The sequence below is a fragment of the Nyctereutes procyonoides genome, unplaced genomic scaffold (assembly GCF_905146905.1).
Source record: "Nyctereutes procyonoides isolate TBG_1078 unplaced genomic scaffold, NYPRO_anot_genome, whole genome shotgun sequence".
NCBI classification, from domain to species: domain Eukaryota; kingdom Metazoa; phylum Chordata; class Mammalia; order Carnivora; family Canidae; genus Nyctereutes; species Nyctereutes procyonoides.
In genome coordinates this window covers 88,948,419-88,964,854 of record NW_026575125.1, presented here as the reverse complement: position 1 = coordinate 88,964,854, position 16,436 = coordinate 88,948,419, and the positions used below count along the sequence as shown (strand labels likewise).

The 16,436-nt window shown below is 41.6% G+C and overlaps 1 protein-coding gene across 3 annotated transcripts in view; it reads right to left on the bottom strand.

Moving 5' to 3' along the window:
* DOCK11 (dedicator of cytokinesis 11) overlaps positions 1-16,436 on the bottom strand; it is a 187,896-nt gene that overhangs the window by 32,605 nt on the left and 138,855 nt on the right. For 2 of the 3 annotated variants that reach the window (XM_055338255.1, XM_055338256.1), the window contains 4 exons: positions 12,654-12,836; positions 9,459-9,572; positions 6,807-7,022; positions 6,661-6,718 (listed from right to left, as the gene is read on the bottom strand). In XM_055338255.1, the coding sequence (XP_055194230.1) occupies positions 6,661-6,718; positions 6,807-7,022; positions 9,459-9,572; positions 12,654-12,836 (571 nt within the window). The remainder of the gene's footprint in view (positions 1-6,660; positions 6,719-6,806; positions 7,023-9,458; positions 9,573-12,653; positions 12,837-16,436) is intronic. The other variant, XM_055338257.1, reaches the window with a different exon arrangement.

The window sequence follows — 16,436 nt, the reverse complement described above, 5'->3', positions numbered from 1 at the left end:
TTGAACCTTGGATGCCAAGTGGGGGTGGAAGAATGCAGAAACTTGACTCTTGTCTTGCCCGGGGCTGGTGGTGGGGAAGGGGGGGGAGACAGTTGTGCCTGCCCTCAGGAAGAGAAGACAGAGAGGTACATAGAGTCTAGCCTTCAAAGAATGAGATCTAGAATCTTTGGGGGTTTCTCAGAGAAAAGAGAGATAGGGACATTTAGACTTGTTTTTTATTTTATATCCGTGGGGGTAGGAGTAACCAACACCCAGAAAGCATCATCACTTAAAGGCAAGTTAGGTAAATGGATGCTCATGGCAATCCTTAGGGTCTCCCTGGTAGGAAGAGCAAGAGCTTTGGCTGACTGAAAGAAGTGGGGCAGTGGGTGTGGCTCAGAGCAGTGCACATCTCCTTCCCCTTTCAGTTCAGTGCCTGAAACATGAAAAAAAGGATCTAGAAAAAGGCCACTGCTTGTGATCTGGAGTCAGCCCCCACCAGACCCGGCATGGGGGGTGCAGGGGCCCAAGCCTTCGCTTGTTTAGGCAACCACCCCATGGAACAAACAATTTTTCCCCCTTAAAAACTCTAAACAGTAGAACATCTGCCTCCAATACATCAGCTGGTCAGTAGTAGTATTTCATTATATCTTGATTAAAAGTTCTTTATAATGACTTCAAGAGAAATGGCACAGGATTCTGAGAAACCAAAAATTTTGCAAATTATAAGTCAGAGATTTAAAATCCATTCTAGGGATCCCCGGGTGGCGCAGCGGTTTAGCGCCTGCCTTTGGCCCAGGGCGCAATCCTGGAGACCCGGGATCGAATCTCACGTCGGGCTCCCGGTGCATGGAGCCTGCTTCTCCCTCTGACTATGTCTCTGCCTCTCTCTCTCTCTCTCTCTCTCTGTGACTATCATAAATAAATAAAAATAAAAAAAAATCCATTCTAACTCTCCTTCCCTTCAGTCTTTATGATCAAAGGACACTTAACAGCAGAAAACAAAGGGTTGTTGATAAAACTTTTTTTTCTTTCAGTTCTGCACTCAACTGTACTTTTATTTACTTGGTAAATATCCAGCTCTTATCTGGATCATCAAGCCCTCAGACTGGATAATAGGTTAACAGATTCAGTTTTTAATTTGTGTTTTAAATTAATAGCCCATGCTGGTATAATGAGCATAGTTTAATCAGCTAATCACCAAGAGAAGACATTCTGGATCCTCTGAATGACTAAAACCAAGGGTAGGGGGACCCCTGAGGATTTTACTACTGTCACCACTTTAGAATAAGGTTTGCGAGTTGAAGCAAGTAGGATTTTCCGAGTTTAAAAATAGATGGCAGCTATAAATAAATACGTAAACTCCTAAATTTAACATTCTTTTTTGTTACAAATGCAAAACATTTTTTTCCAACTCAGAGAGGGGCCCCTTGATTTCTATGAAGGATAAACTCTGAAAAACCTCGAAGGGATTATGAAGTAAATATTTAAATGGGGGCATGGGCAAAATGGATGAAGGGAAGCGGGGAGATACGGGCTTCCAGTTATGGAATGAAGAAGTCACAGAAATACAAGGCAAAGCATAAGGATTCAAGTCATCGGTACTGTAAGTGTTATATGGTCACAGATGGGAGGGAGCTACACTCGTGGTGAGCAGAACATAATATACAGATAAGTTGAATCACTATGCTGTTTACCTAAAAATAGTTCACCATTGTGTGTCAACTATACTCAAATTTTTTAAGCACCATTTACACATATTGAAACATGTCACACTGTTTGGTGTCAGGCTAGCTGCCTCAAGCTATGTCCAAAAAACCATGGCAATATTTATATTTTATTTTAGTTGCTATTTTGTCCAGTCTTACATTTGTAAAGCTTAAGGATTGATAATGGAGATTAATAATTCTTGATTTTTGCTTAATTTTAAGGTCTTTGGATTTGTGGAAACAAATTCTAGGGAAGTATTTTAATATATTTAACCATTTTCAAAGGACAAGAAACTCTTATTGGAGATTTCTCTAATTAAAAAGAGGAGAGGGACACCTGGGTGGCTCAGCGGTTGAGGGTCTTCCTTTGGCCCAGGGTGTGATCCTAGAGTCCAGGGATCAAGTCAAAAGGCTCCTGTGGGGAGCCTACTCCTCCCTCTGCCTATGTCTCCGCCTCTCTCTCTGTCTCTCTCATGAATAAATAAATAAAATCTTTTAAAAAAAGAGGAGATAATATTAACCTCACTTATCTTAAAAATACACTTAGAAATGTATTACTGTGTTTAGAGTTCTTATATTAGTTTATTTGGAATTGCAGGTGTACAATTTCAATGTTTATTTTGGCTGTAATTTTATGGGCAGACCAGTGATGGGAGAAAAAAATCTCAAATGGGGCCTTCTTTTGAGAAGTAAGATTCTTCTATTTTAAAACCACATGTGGGGATCCCTGGGTGGCGCAGCGGTTTGGCGCCTGCCTTTGGCCCAAGGCGCGATCCTGGAGACCCAAGATCGAATCCCACATCGGGCTCCCGGTGCATGGAGCCTGCTTCTCCCTCTGCCTGTGTCTCTGCCTCTCTCTCTCTCTCTTTGTGTGACTATCATAAATAAATTAAAAAATTTAAAAAAACCACATGTGTACTAAAAGGAGAAAACTAGAGTATGCCAATTTCAAACCCATGAATTGTTTAAAAAAATAATTCAGTATCAAACAGAAAGTGCTCATTTCAAATATAAGTAATGAATCTACATTTTAGTCATGAAACCATGTTTGGGAAGACTCATTTTAGAAAGATTCTCCCCACATGAGTGGTATTATACGAGGCAATGGAACACTGAGCCTTAGATGTAAAATAAAAGCCATACAGTTAACTGTAGGAATTCTGGAGTTAAGAAACAAAAACAAAACAAAACATAGCTGTGTTCTCATAGACCAAAGCCAGAGTGACAGGACTCCCACAAGACGGCTTCATTTTGGCCTCATGTGACTCATTTAATTGCCTTAAAAGTAGTGGCTTGGCCATTGTGATAGACAGTGGAAGGTTTCTTAGCAATATCCATCACCAATCACTTTTGAAACCTAGCTCAACTCTTCTACTTCTTGAGCAGTTTCTTAAAATAATATTTTATTTATTATTTATTTGAGAGAGAATGAGAGAGCGAGGACACGAGGGAGGTGGGGGAGAGGGAGAAGCGGAAGGAGAACTCTGTGATGAGCAAAGAGCCCGATACGGGGCTCGATCTCATGACCTAAGGATCAGGGCCTGAGCCAAAGGCAGATGCTTCACTGACTGAATCACCCAGGCACCCCGACTACTTAAGCAGTTTTTGCAATAGCAGCTAACAATACTGTTTTCAGAAAAGGAAGCTTTCAGGCAGATTCTTGAATTAGACCTGCTGGATCCTGAAGCTCTCCAAGACCATTTGACTCCCTTTTTCTTTCTCTCCCCCTTGCCAGCGACTTCCTCGCCAGCTCTATTGACATAATTGATATATAACATTGTGTAAGCATAAGGTGTGTTGATTTGATACGTGCATATTGCAAAATGATTACCACAGTGGTATTACCACCACACATAATTACCATTTTGGGGGAGATGAAAATATTTAAGTTTTACTTTCTCCACAACTTTCAAGTGTATGATATTGTTAACTAAGATCACTGTGCTATTAGATCTCCAGAACTCATTCATCTTATAACTGAAAGTTTCTACCCCTTGACCAACATCTTCCCTTTTTCCCCAGTCCCTGGCAACTACCATCCACTCTCTGCTTCTGTGAACTTGGCTTTTTTATTTTTTATTTATTTTTATTTTTGAAGTTGGCTTTTTTAGATGCTACATGAAAGTGAGATCATATGGTGTTTGTCTTTTTCTTTCTGACTCATTCCACTTAGTCCCCTCAAGGTCCATCCACTTTGCTAAAACTGGCAGGATTTCCTTTTTCTTGTGGCCAAGTAACATTCTAATGTATATATGTGCCACATCTTCATCCATTTGAATAGATCCATTTCATTCATTTTCATGTTATTGATTAGCAGCTTTTCATCTCAGCTTCAAGAACTCCTTTCGGCATTTCTTGCAAGGCAGGTCTAGCGGCAATGAACTCCTTCAGCCTTTGTTTGCCTGGGGACATCTCTGTCCTTCATTTGTGAAGGACAACTTTGCTGGAAAGAGTGCTCTTGGTTGCCAGTTTTATTCTTTCAGTGCTCTGAATATATCATCCCACTCTCTCTTCGTCTACAAGGTTCTGCTGAGAAATCCACTGATAGACTTATGAAGGTTCCCTTGTAAGTTACAAACTTATTTTCTCTTGCTGCCTTGGGATTGTCTTTTGACAGTTTAATGTGTCTTAGAGAAGCTCTATTTCTGTTGTGTTTTTTGGGATCTATGAGCCTCGTGAACATGGGTGTCCAATCTCTCCCTAGATTTGGGACATTCTTGGCCACTATTTCTGGAAATAAAAGCTCTTCATCCCCTTTTCGGAATCTAAGAATTCACAGATTGTGTCTTTTGATGCTGTCCCGAAGATCACACACATAGGCTTCATCACTCTTTTTCATTCTTTTGTCCTTTGTTTCCCTATGATGAGATCATTTTTAAGGTCCTGGCTTCTTCTTTTCTTTAAGATTTATTGATTGATTTTAGTGGGGAGGAGCAGAGGGAGAAGGAGAATCACAGGCAGACTCCCCACTGAGCATGGAGCCCACCTTCACTACCGTGATATGAGTGGAATGCTTCACTGACTGAACCACCCAGGTGCCCCATCAAAGGTCCTGGTTTCCAATTCACAGATTATTTCTTCTGCTTGATCCATTCTGCTGGTAATGCTCTCTGCTGCATTTTTCACTTCATTCATTATATTCTTCAATGCCAGAATTTGAGTTTTCTTAAAAATTTGTATGTTTAGCTTCATGTTTTGTTCTTGTATTGTTTTCCTGATTTCATTGAATTGTCTTTCTGTTTTACTGTAGCTCATTAAGCTTCCTTAAAACAGCTATTTTTAATCCTTGATTAGGTAAATTGCAAAGCTCTAGGTCTTTGGCATGGGTTACTGGAAGATGACTGTTATCCTTTGGTGGTGTCCGGTCTCCTCTGTTTTTCCTGTTCTCTGAAGTCCTGCATCTGATGGAGCAGTCATCTCCAACCACCTTTACTGACTGACTTTGGGAAAGAAGTACCTTCCATCTGCCCTACTAGGGAGTCTGTGGCTTTCCTAGACCTCCTACGGATATACTTACTTCACACTTCTTGCTCCCTTTTGTGGCAGATTTCTTCAGCTTGTATGCCTTCTCTCCATCATGTAACACACCAGGCCAGGTGATAACAGCTCCCTTTTGCTCTCTCAAGGCTGGCACTAAAGTTCAAGTCTGTGGTTGCTTGGTGGTCTTCAGATTCTAGATGGCTTTCTGGTCGTCTACCAAAGCTTACTCATGCCGCCTATCAGGAGCACACACCGGGAGCCTACTATAGGATAAAGGAGTGTGGGGTTTAGATACACAGAGCATGGAGAATGCCTGTGGGATAGATAGGGGGTGGATCCATGAGCTAAGTGTCACTAGTGCCTTGTTGGCAGGCTTCTGGATGGAGCCTGAAATGCAGTTAGTAGGATCCGTGTCTTTTTAACGCCTTGTAAGAGTCCTATCAGCAGCACTCCTTGCCTCTTCCTGCCCCCAGTTATGCGGCTCATGATCCAGTAGTCTGGTGGGATGAGAGAGAAATGGGCCTCTGTGGCAGGTCTTGTACTGCTGGGAAAACCAGATGCCCATTCACATGCTCCCACTTTTTCCCACAGAAGAATTCAAGGGCGAGAAGGTCTCTCTTGGCACTGGGCTATGCCACATTGAGGAACGGGGGACACGAGTTTAAGTCCAACTGTTCTTCTTACCCTCTCCCAGGAATCTGAACTTGTATCTGTTTTGCTCCAAAGACATGCTAGAACTTTTCAACTGGACCCCTTGACTTCCACCAAGGTTCTCCCATCTGTGGATGATTATCTAAGACAGTGTTCTCCAGGGGCTCTTAGAACACAGGTGAGAAGGGCTCAGGCCAGTTCATGAGCCACTACAGAGTCTGCATCCAGGATCAAGGTCTGTCTGCCTGTTACCCAATGCACGGGTGGGTCCAATTCCAACCATGTCCCTTGGCACACAGTGCTGGATCCCATGGCTCCCACAGAGGGATTTTTGCCCCCAGATTGATGCCAAATTGTTAGGGGGATATACACAAAGGGATAGCTTATTTGGCCTTCTTGCTGATGTGCTGACTCCCTTTTAATACCTAGGTACTGGTGCACTAAAGTGGCCACAGGCATATAATCTGTGGACAGTTTTTGGTGAAGTTGAGAGAGATGAGGGGAAAACAAATGATCTATATTCACCAGAGCTTCTCATGAGCCCTGAGAAGAATTTAATTTGTGGCAGTCTTCCAAGGAGACAGTCTTGGAAAATAAACATTGGGCATCAGGCCTGGCCCTGTACCATCTAACCTATTCTTCTACTCATAATGAAGGCAGAAGGCAAAATGAATAATCCAGTTTTCTTTTGTAGCCAACTTCTGTTTAACACTGAATGGAGCTAAAGGTGAACATGGTTTTCAGAGCTCAATTACATCATATTCATAGTCACAAACTACAAACATAAAAAGTATTGTGCAAACTGAAATCTTCCCTGGCTCTAAGAACAGAAATAGCTTACTTTTTCGATGAAGAAACTCTGCAACCAAAGCTGCCACGTGAACATAACACATTGCTGCCTGCAAAAGGATGACAAAGAAAGAATGGTCAGCATCTGTTCCAGGGCTTTTGCGGGATGGTGTCTAGAACAAAGTCTTAAGTTATCACCTCCGAAAAATCTCCATTTTTTATATGAATCTTGGCCATGCTATCAAGCCAGGTTTTCCTGAGCTCTGGGGTGCTTGCATAGGACTTGGCTAAGCTATACTGGAGATCAATGAGCATTTCGGGATCTTTCTCATGCTCCTTCATTTGGGCAGTGGCCATAAGAACGGTACGGATTCTCTTGGTCAAGTCTTTGACTTCTGTGGGAAAAGCAGTTGCCTAATTTCAAAACAAACAAAAAAAGACATGTTCATTAATATTATCAATGTGCTCTAAGCCCTGGCATCCAATCCTGAGAATAACATGATTTATATTCCTTGCTATAGTTCTTGGTATTTGGTTCTTGGTATATTACATGTCTAAAGAGACTTTTTTTTTTCTTAAGTAGACTCCAAGTACAGCATGGAGCCCAACACAGGGCTTAAACTTATGATCCTGAGATCAAGACTTGAGCTGAGATCAAGAGCTGGATGCTTAATTGACTGAGCCATCCAGGTACCCCTAAAGAGCTTTAAATTAATTCTTTTTAAAATGAAGCTTGGGCTTCAAAGGCTCTATACTTGATGGCAGGATACTCACAATACATAAAAGCATGGATTTGGGAACTAGACTACCGGGCTCCGAACTCCAGCTTGTCCACTGTAAATACTATGGCCCTGAGAATTATTTGTCATTATTGTGTAATTCTGGTTACAGGAATGGCTAAAAATTGACAGCTTACTCTGTACCAGGCAGTGGTCTAAGTGCCATCCTTGTTTTAATTTGTCTAGCAACCCTCTGAAATAAGTACTGTTATAATTCATTTAACCAAGAGGAAAACGGAGGCATATAGCAGTTAACATAGCTGGACCCAGGTGTCACCGTGGGTTAAATGGTAGAGACATGATTTACACCCGGACATCCTGGCTCCAGAGCTAGTGATCTGAGCCACTCTTCCATTCAGACAAACAAACCTATCCCCTCCAGCAATTACCATCTCCACGAAGGTAAAAACCATACTGCTAACATTTTCACTTAGATGACTAAAGGGTTAAGAATCACAGAACACTCTAAAGAGTTTACTAGCTTCTCTCGAAGTGTTGTTTTATTCTCCAAACCCACTAAGTTACAGTTTCCTCTTTATCCTGACCACTATTAAGAAAGTACTATCACTTCCTCTTAACCGTGGTAGAGTTCTCACAATCATCTGTAGGATTCAGAGAAGATGAGTAAGGGACAAGTACAGGGTTATGGAGTTTTCCAATGTAAATATAACCAAATGTGGAGATATGGGTTTTAAAAGCACTTTCTTGGGGGACCTGGGTGGCTCAGTGGGTTAAGCATCTGCCTTCAGCTCAGGTGGTGATCCCGGGGTCCTGGGATGGAGCTCCGAGTTGGGCTCTCTGCTCAGTGGGGGAGCCTGCTTCTCCCTCTCCCTCTACTATTCTCCCTGTTTGTGCTCTCTGGCTCCCTCTCTCTCTGTCAAATAAAGAAATTAAATCTTTAAAAAAATTGAAAGTGATTTCTTAATCTCTCTGGGGTAAAGGCACACCTTGTTGTAATAGGGTTTATTGGTAATGACAGCTCTACCAGAATAAAACTAAGAAATGAGTCATGAAAAAGATTTATTATCAAGGTCAGCCCAAACAGACCTCCTTTACTTTGAAAAAGATGCTAAGAAAAAAAAAAGAAAAAAAAAAAGAAAAAGATGCTAATCCAACTTTTACATAATATAGAATTAAGAATGGTAAAATAAATTTCAGAGTAGAAGATCCTAAATGACATAAATTGTTTCTGTGCTCATGGGATTAGTTGGAGCATATACTGATCTTCCAGGGAACCAGCAGAACTGGCTGAAAAACAAACTTTCCCAGCCTGAGAATGGCTGGCACTACTCAGTGTTTTTTTTTTTTTTCAGTCTAAGCAACATTCCTCTGGGAATTATTTTTTGGTACATAGATTCTACATATCCCAAACATCAAGTATGCTGTGACTGTGAGCTTTTTTTTCTTTCAGTTTTTACACAATATTGTCAAATTATTCTGGAGGATGACCTTTCCCAAGAATGGGGATGATCCCTCTGGGAGGAAAAGTCTTCTACTGGCAAAAGATTCTTCCCTTGCATACATATATCACTGGAGATCAGAACCTGTTCCCCATGCCTCAAGACAAATGAATTTTTATAATGTTACAGGTTCTGAGTACATAGATAAGAAAGAGGAATGGTGATCAGGGTCTTGGGCTTGGCCTCAGCCAACTGGGCTTGGGTTTGCCAATACATACCTATGGCAAGCCATAACCAGTTAACAGAGGATTCCTGAAACTCAGTGCTTCATTAGCCAATATTATAAATGATAATAACTCTCAAAAATGAAACCATTTGTTTTCTGAGAAAGTTTAGAAATTAAGCTTGGAAAAAATTCCAATCCTACTAGCTATAACAGCTATGGATACACAATATAGTCATTCATCCTCCAATCAAATAATTCTGAAGATCTGCTATGTACCAGGCAGTGTTCTAGGTGCTAGAGACACAGTGCTGTATAAGATAAAGCCCATATCCTATATGCTCTATACTATCAAAAGTTGTGTATCCAATGACAGTTTAATTATAGGAGTGTAAACTTCTCTGACAGGGAAGGTGGTTCTAGCTTATTCCTTGGAGTGAGAACATACCTTCATAGGTCTGTCACTATTTGCAAAATTATTGATGATGAATAAAGACTCCTGAAATCGCGATCCTCCACTTAGAGCCACGTCAGCTATCAACTGGCTCACTGCAATTATGATCTGCAGGAAGAAGCACACATTGTTTTCCGAATGTCTTTTGAACAAATGCTGCTTATTTTCATCATCGTGTAACCCCATAAGCACCCGTATGAAATGTTCCGTTGAAAAATGCTACCCTGTTCCATCATAATGTTTTCTTCATACACAAAAGGCTTTAAATTCTTCTAGTGAAGGACGCCTGGGTGGCTCAGTGGTTGAGTGTCTGCCTTCGGCTCAGGGTATGATCCCAGGAGCTGGGATCGAGTCCTGCATCAGGTACCCTATGGGGAGCCTGCTTCTCCCTCTGCCTGTGTCTCTGCCTCTCTCTGTGTGTCTCCCATGAATAAATAAATAAATCTTAAAAAATTAAATTTTTCTAGTGAAAGAGCAACTTCCAAAGGTCCCAATTACAAACTGTATTTAGCCTTTCCTGGTAAGATGTGAACAACTGTTCAAAACTCATAGCACAGGGGCACCCGAGTGGCTCAGTGGTTGAGAGTCTACCTTTGGCTCAGGTCGTGTTCCCGGCCGGGGTCCTGGGATTGAGTCCTGCATTGGGCTCCCTGCATGGAGCCTGCTTCTCCCTCTGCCTGTGTCTGTCTGTCTGTCTCTCTCTCTCTCATCTCTCATGAATAAATAAATAAAATCTTTAAAAGAAAAAAACTCATAGCACAGCTAGATATAAAACAGTTTATAAAATCATGAACTGATACGATGGTGGCCAGGTCTCCACTCCGACTAGGCTTGTTGGGTAGTTGCTATGGCAAAGCTGGGAATAAATGACATTTTTCTTGGGTGGTTTCTCATTGCCTTTCACTAGTCAATTTCAGCATGCTGGACTCCTAACTGCAGTCCTTCAGTTCCCTTCCTGGTTTCTGACTAGGGTGTCTCCAGGTCAGATGGCAGGATACCTAAGGGCCTTTGGTGGTGATTTGAATCTCTCAAGCTTCCTTGGATGATTGCCTGCATGATTCTCACTAAGGTGTTGATGGCTGGACAATTCACTCCAACTCCCAGAAAGCAGGGTTTTGTGGGAGCTGTGAGCACAGGCTCTAGAATCAAACTGCCTTAGATTCAGTTTTTGACTTTATTAATTATTTACTGTGTGGCTTTGGGAAAGTTATTTCACCCTTCTGTGTCCCACTTTCCTAATGTGTAGTATGGGGGAGATAAGACTACCTACCTGACAGCATTGTTATGAGAATGAAAGAGATCATAATCATAATACTAGTTAATGCTTTACTGGCACTTACTATGTGACAGAGATGCTCTTAAGTCCTCACATTTATTAATGCATTTATATTTCAATAAATGACTTGAGAGAACTGATGCTTTGACCCAGAAGAATGGCCCTTCATAGAGAATTTTGAGCATACTGGCACGTTTACTGCAGAAATGTTTTGGGGAAGGTGGTTATTTAAATGGTGCCTCAGAAAAGCAAATAGCAAAGGCCCTAGCATGTAATGCTGGCTCTAGTATCCCAAAGTAAGTACGTGGCAGATTTTTATAGGAAGCATCTATCATCTACCTCTATCAGATCTTCCCATTCCCCATGATGTTTCTGGAAAGCCACTTAGGGTTGCTTCCCTACTTCTAAGCCAGCCTCCAATAAACAACTCCAATGGAATAGACCACAGTAGGGAAGACAGAAATATGACCAAGGATTTCCCATAGTACAAAGATCCTAGTAAGTCAAGAAGTCCCATGAGTGACTTGGCTCAGAACTGTTTCATCCAACAAGCAAAAGAAATGGAGTTTTTAAATGACAACTAGCACACATTAAGCATCTAGTACATCCATGCTGAGCATGGTGCCTGGCACAACACACACTTTCTGTTTCACCCTCACAATAACTCCGTGAGGTGAACTATACCTGACCTCATTTTACAGATGAGGCGGAGAGTTAGAGACAGACTGAGTAACTTGTGTAAGGTTACATGGTAAATAAGTAGCTGAACTAGGATTTAAACCCAGGTGGGGGGGGCACCTGGGTGGCTCAGTGGTTAAGCATCTGCCTTTGGCTCAGGTTGTGATCCCGGGGTCCTGGGATCGAGTCCTGCATCAGGCTCCCCACACGGAGCCTGCTTCTCCCTCTACCTATGTCTCTGCCTCTCTCTATGTGTGTCTCATGAATAAATAAATAAAATCTTAAAAAAAAAACCCAGGTAGGCCTGATTCCAAAGTCCAAGCTTGCCACTAAACCCTGAGCCATCTCTCATTTTGTGCTAACTGGGCAGGCCAGAACTTGAAAAACAAACTTAAATTACTTGTTACGGTAACAGTATCTAGCCAGCTGTGTTATCTAACAAATATTTTGTTTGGTATTTAATCATTTTTTTTAATCCTCACGAAACCCTATGAAGTAGGCACAGGTATTTACCGCTATTTTGCATATGATGAATGAGGCACTGAAAGACTAGGAAGCTCCTCAAGATCACCCAATGAGTGGTACTTGAGCGGTACTCCCAGAATCTGAGCTAGAGCCTGGGCTCCTGGTATCTCGGCTCTAGAGCAGTGCTGTCCAACTGAAATGGGATGTGAGCCACATATGTGACTTTAAATTTTCCAGGAGCCACATCAAAAAGTAAAAAGAGTAAAAAGACACAGGTGAAATTTCATATATTTCACTGAACCCAAAATGTCCAAAATTTCACTTCAGCATACAGTCAATATAAAACAATTGAGATATTTCACCCTTTTTTGTGCTTGGTTGTCAGAAGCCAACGTATATTCTATATTTACAACATGTCTCAATTTGGGCTAGCCAAGTTTCAAGTGCTAACTGGCCATATGTGGCTAATAGCTATTGTATTGGACCAAATATCTCTAGGTCTTAATCTAGAAGCTAAAGATTGAACAGAAGAAAGAACAGGAGTGGGGCCCCTGGGTGGCTTGGTCAGTTGAGCATCTGCCTTCAGCTCAGGTCATGATCCTGGGGTGCCAGGATCAAGCCCCCACGCTGGGCTCCCTGCCCAGTGGGGAGTCTGCTTCTCCCTCTGCCCCTTCCCCTTGCTCATGTTCTATCTTTCTTTCTCTCTCAAATAAATAAATAAAATCTTTAAAAAAAAAAAAGAAAGAAAAGGAGTTTTGATTTTCACAGACCTGCAGATGTGTCCTCAAAAAGGTTTTCCTTTTGGTATACTCGAAGTTGTTTCTCATCAGAAGATACAAAAGTGCAGATGCTTCGTTCCTGGTTGAACTAATCTTCGAGGTGCAGCACTTTAAAACCTCATAGCAAAACGCAGCACACATGTTCACTCTTCCTTTGAAAAAGGCTGAGGGAAACTAAAGAACAGGAAAAACAAATAGGTATCTGAAAATCCAACCACAAAAATCAATCAACTCTCAAATGCCTACTATATTCTCACTCAAAACTGGATTGGGTGCTCTGGTGCCTGGGGGGCTCAGTCAGTTAAGCCTCTGCCTTTGGCTCAAGTCATGATCCCGGGGTCCTGGGATCCAGCTCCTTGTTGGGCTCCCTACTCAGTGGGGAATCTGCTTCTCCTTCTCCCTCTGCCCCTCCCTCCCCTGCTTGTGCTTTCTTGCTTGCTTTCTCTCTCAAGTAAATAAATAAAATCTTTAAAAAATATGAGAACAATTCAAGTCTGTATACAGGTCACTGTAAAAATGTCCAGTACTGCCTATAAATGTGACAGATCTGAGAAGGGTTTACGATGGTCTGGAAAATATAAGTAGGTTCTTGGTAATATGTATTAAATCAATGAATGGCTGAGATGATGAATGATTGATGGGTGTCAGTTTGGGCTTTGAAAATGGGAAGGATGGTCTGCAATGCTTACTCTTTTGCTTTATATTTAAACAGTTCCTTACATTATGAACTCAAAAATGCTGATAAAATTATAGTGGGAATGTATTCATCAAGTAGAGCTGATCTTTTAACAAAATGAGGTAGAGATGAAGTGTACACCCACAAACATATGCATGTGTGTCTTCTACTCATAAATAGTGTTGAGTAAAATATATTTTGGCATTAGAGAGTACAAAAGTGATACTCAGTCTTCAAAACAGCCAAGGGGCTATTACTTTGAAAATGTATTTAGTTTGCTTTGTGGAAGATAAATTATTTGTACAACATAGGCTTGTTACAATTGCCTATGCTTACGTGTCTAGGCAAGCAAGTAGTAAGTTGCTTCAAGTGTGCATCATGGATTTTTTCAGGGAGTGTGAAGCTAGAGGGTCACCCTTTCAAAATTATTCCTTGGGAATCTTGACTTTAAACCCATGTTACATGAACCTTTTTTTTTTTTTTGGTAGTCATCTCAACACCCAGCGTGGGGCTCAAACTCATGACCCTGAGATCAAGAGTCACATGTTCTATTGACTGAGCCAGCCAGTATCCCAGGAATCCACTCCTTATCACCTTAACACCATTTGCAATGCTGTGCAGATAATGAATGTTTTCTGATTGGCAATTGGGAAATCTCATCAATAGATTCACCAGATTAGACCAAATCTTGCTGGGCAAGATACTCTAGTAAGGAAATAAAGGTGTAAGGGAGGGCATGGGAGTAGTGTAGTTAATCCACTAAAATTAGTCTCTATCTCCACCATACTTTTCTGAGTGGGCAATGGCCAAAATCATTAATGACCTCCTCATTATCAATCCCAATGGACTCCCTTTCCCCTTTATCTCATTAGACCACTCTCTACCTCCTCATAATGTTGAAACTTTTCTTCTTTGGCTTCCATGATATCCCTCTTTTCTGCCTTTCTTCCCACATATGTGACTATTCCCTTCTCATTTCCAAAGATTTCTTTTCCAGCCCCTTCTAGGTTGTTTTTCTCCAATGTACTGCTCTTGACCTTTATTTTTTTTTTTTTGGTTCTTCCTCTACACACTCTCCAGGGGAAATTAAACCACTCCCATGGCTTCAATTACCGCTCATATGCTGATGCTCTCCCTAGTTCACTATGCTGCAGCTACACTGAACCTTTCAGTTCCCAGAATTTTCTATTCTTTCCCAACTCTGGTTCTTTGCATATGCATGTCCTTCTCCCTTGAGCTTTTCAAATAGTTGACCCCTTTTATTTTTATTTTTATTTTATTTTTAATTTTTTTTAATTTTTATTTATTTTATGATAGTCACACAGAGAGAGAGAAAGAGGCAGAGACATAGGCAGAGGGAGAAGCAGGCTCCATGCACCAGGAGCCCGACGTGGGATTCGATCCGGGGTCTCCAGAATCGCGCCCTGGGCCAAAGGCAGGCGCCAAACCGCTGCGCCACCCAGGGATCCCAGTTGACCCCTTTTATATTTCAGGTTTCACTTGATCTTAGCCAAAAGGCCGAGAAGCGATATATTTCAGGTTTCATTTTAAAAGGTACAAGCCTATCTAAAGTAAGGTATCTCTGGGGCACCGGGTGAGGGCTCAGTTAGCTAAGTGTCCAACTCTTGATTTTGGTTCAGGTCATGATCTCAGGGTTGTGAGATTGGGCCCAGCATTGGGCTCTGCACTGGGCATGGAGCCTGCTTAAGATTCTCTCTCTCCCTCTCCCTCTGCCCCTCCCTGCCACCACCTACCACCCCCACCCCCCACTTGTGTGCACATGCTCTCTCTAGAAAAAAATAAAATAAATTAAGGTATCTCCTAAAAATCATTATTCTCTATCTCAGCACCTTGGTTGCTTCCTAGAACTTATAATTACTATTTTATTTACTTGTTTATTTTCTTTTCCCCAACCCCACTAGCCTACAAGCTTCATGAGGGCATTGAGAAGTTTCAGAGACTGTTTCTTTTGTATCCCCACCTTGTATCTCTAGTACCTAGTACCATGCCAGACAGAGAAACAGTGTTCAATAAATAGAGGATGGATGGATGGATGGATGGATGGATGGATGATGAGTGGATGGGTGATGACTCCAAGTCTAGCTATCTAACTCAGATCTCTCCCCCAAGCAAAGATCTATATATTCAACTGCCAATTCTAATAGCTCTAACTGAATGCCCTAAAGACATCTTAAATTCAACAGGCCCACAAAACAGAACTCATTAACTTTTACCCCAAATGTAATTTTTTCTCTGTATTTCACATTACCTACCATACTCCATCATCCAGTCAGTGAACCAAAGACCAAATCCTATTGATTCAATTTTCTTACCATGTTTTATGTCTGCCTTTGACTTTCCATCTTCACTGTCACTATCATTTACTCTAGGTTCTCATCTCTTATCCAGCTCACTATAGTAAGTCTTTTTCCTGCCTTTATTTGGTATTGCCACCCATCCACCTTCCACACTACTTTTTAAAAAAGATTTTATTATTCATGAGAGACACACACAGAGAGAGGCAGAGACACAGGCAGAGGGAGAAGCAGGCTCCATGCAAGGAGACCAACGTGGGACTCGAAGGCAGACTCTCAACCACTGAGCCACCCAGGCGTCCCTCCACACTACTTTTGAGAGAGTTTCCCCCCACCCACATCAATCTGCTCTTAATACAAATCTAATTCTGCTGGTTCCATGTTCCCTGAGGCCTCAAAGATGAAGTCTAACTCCTAATATGAGTACATAATCATCTGGTCCCCATTAACCTCTTCAGTCTCATCTCTTGCTCAGTCCTTACTAAGTTCTATCTCTACCACTACAGAGGAACTTTTGCTAAATTAGAACATTTCCCCTTCTGCCCACCCTCAGATCCCTGTACAGACTTCTCTTACTCTAGTGGTATTTGTGGATGTGTGTCCACATATGTGTGTAGGTTTCCCTCTACTGGACGTTAAGCCCTGGGACTGTATCCCTGACACATTGTCTAACACCAATAAGTTCCTACCCTTTAACTGTTTGGTTGATGAATTATTCTGAATTATTTCCCTTAGTTTCTTATAACATGCTTGTGTTGAATTCAGTTCTCCACATACTTCTTT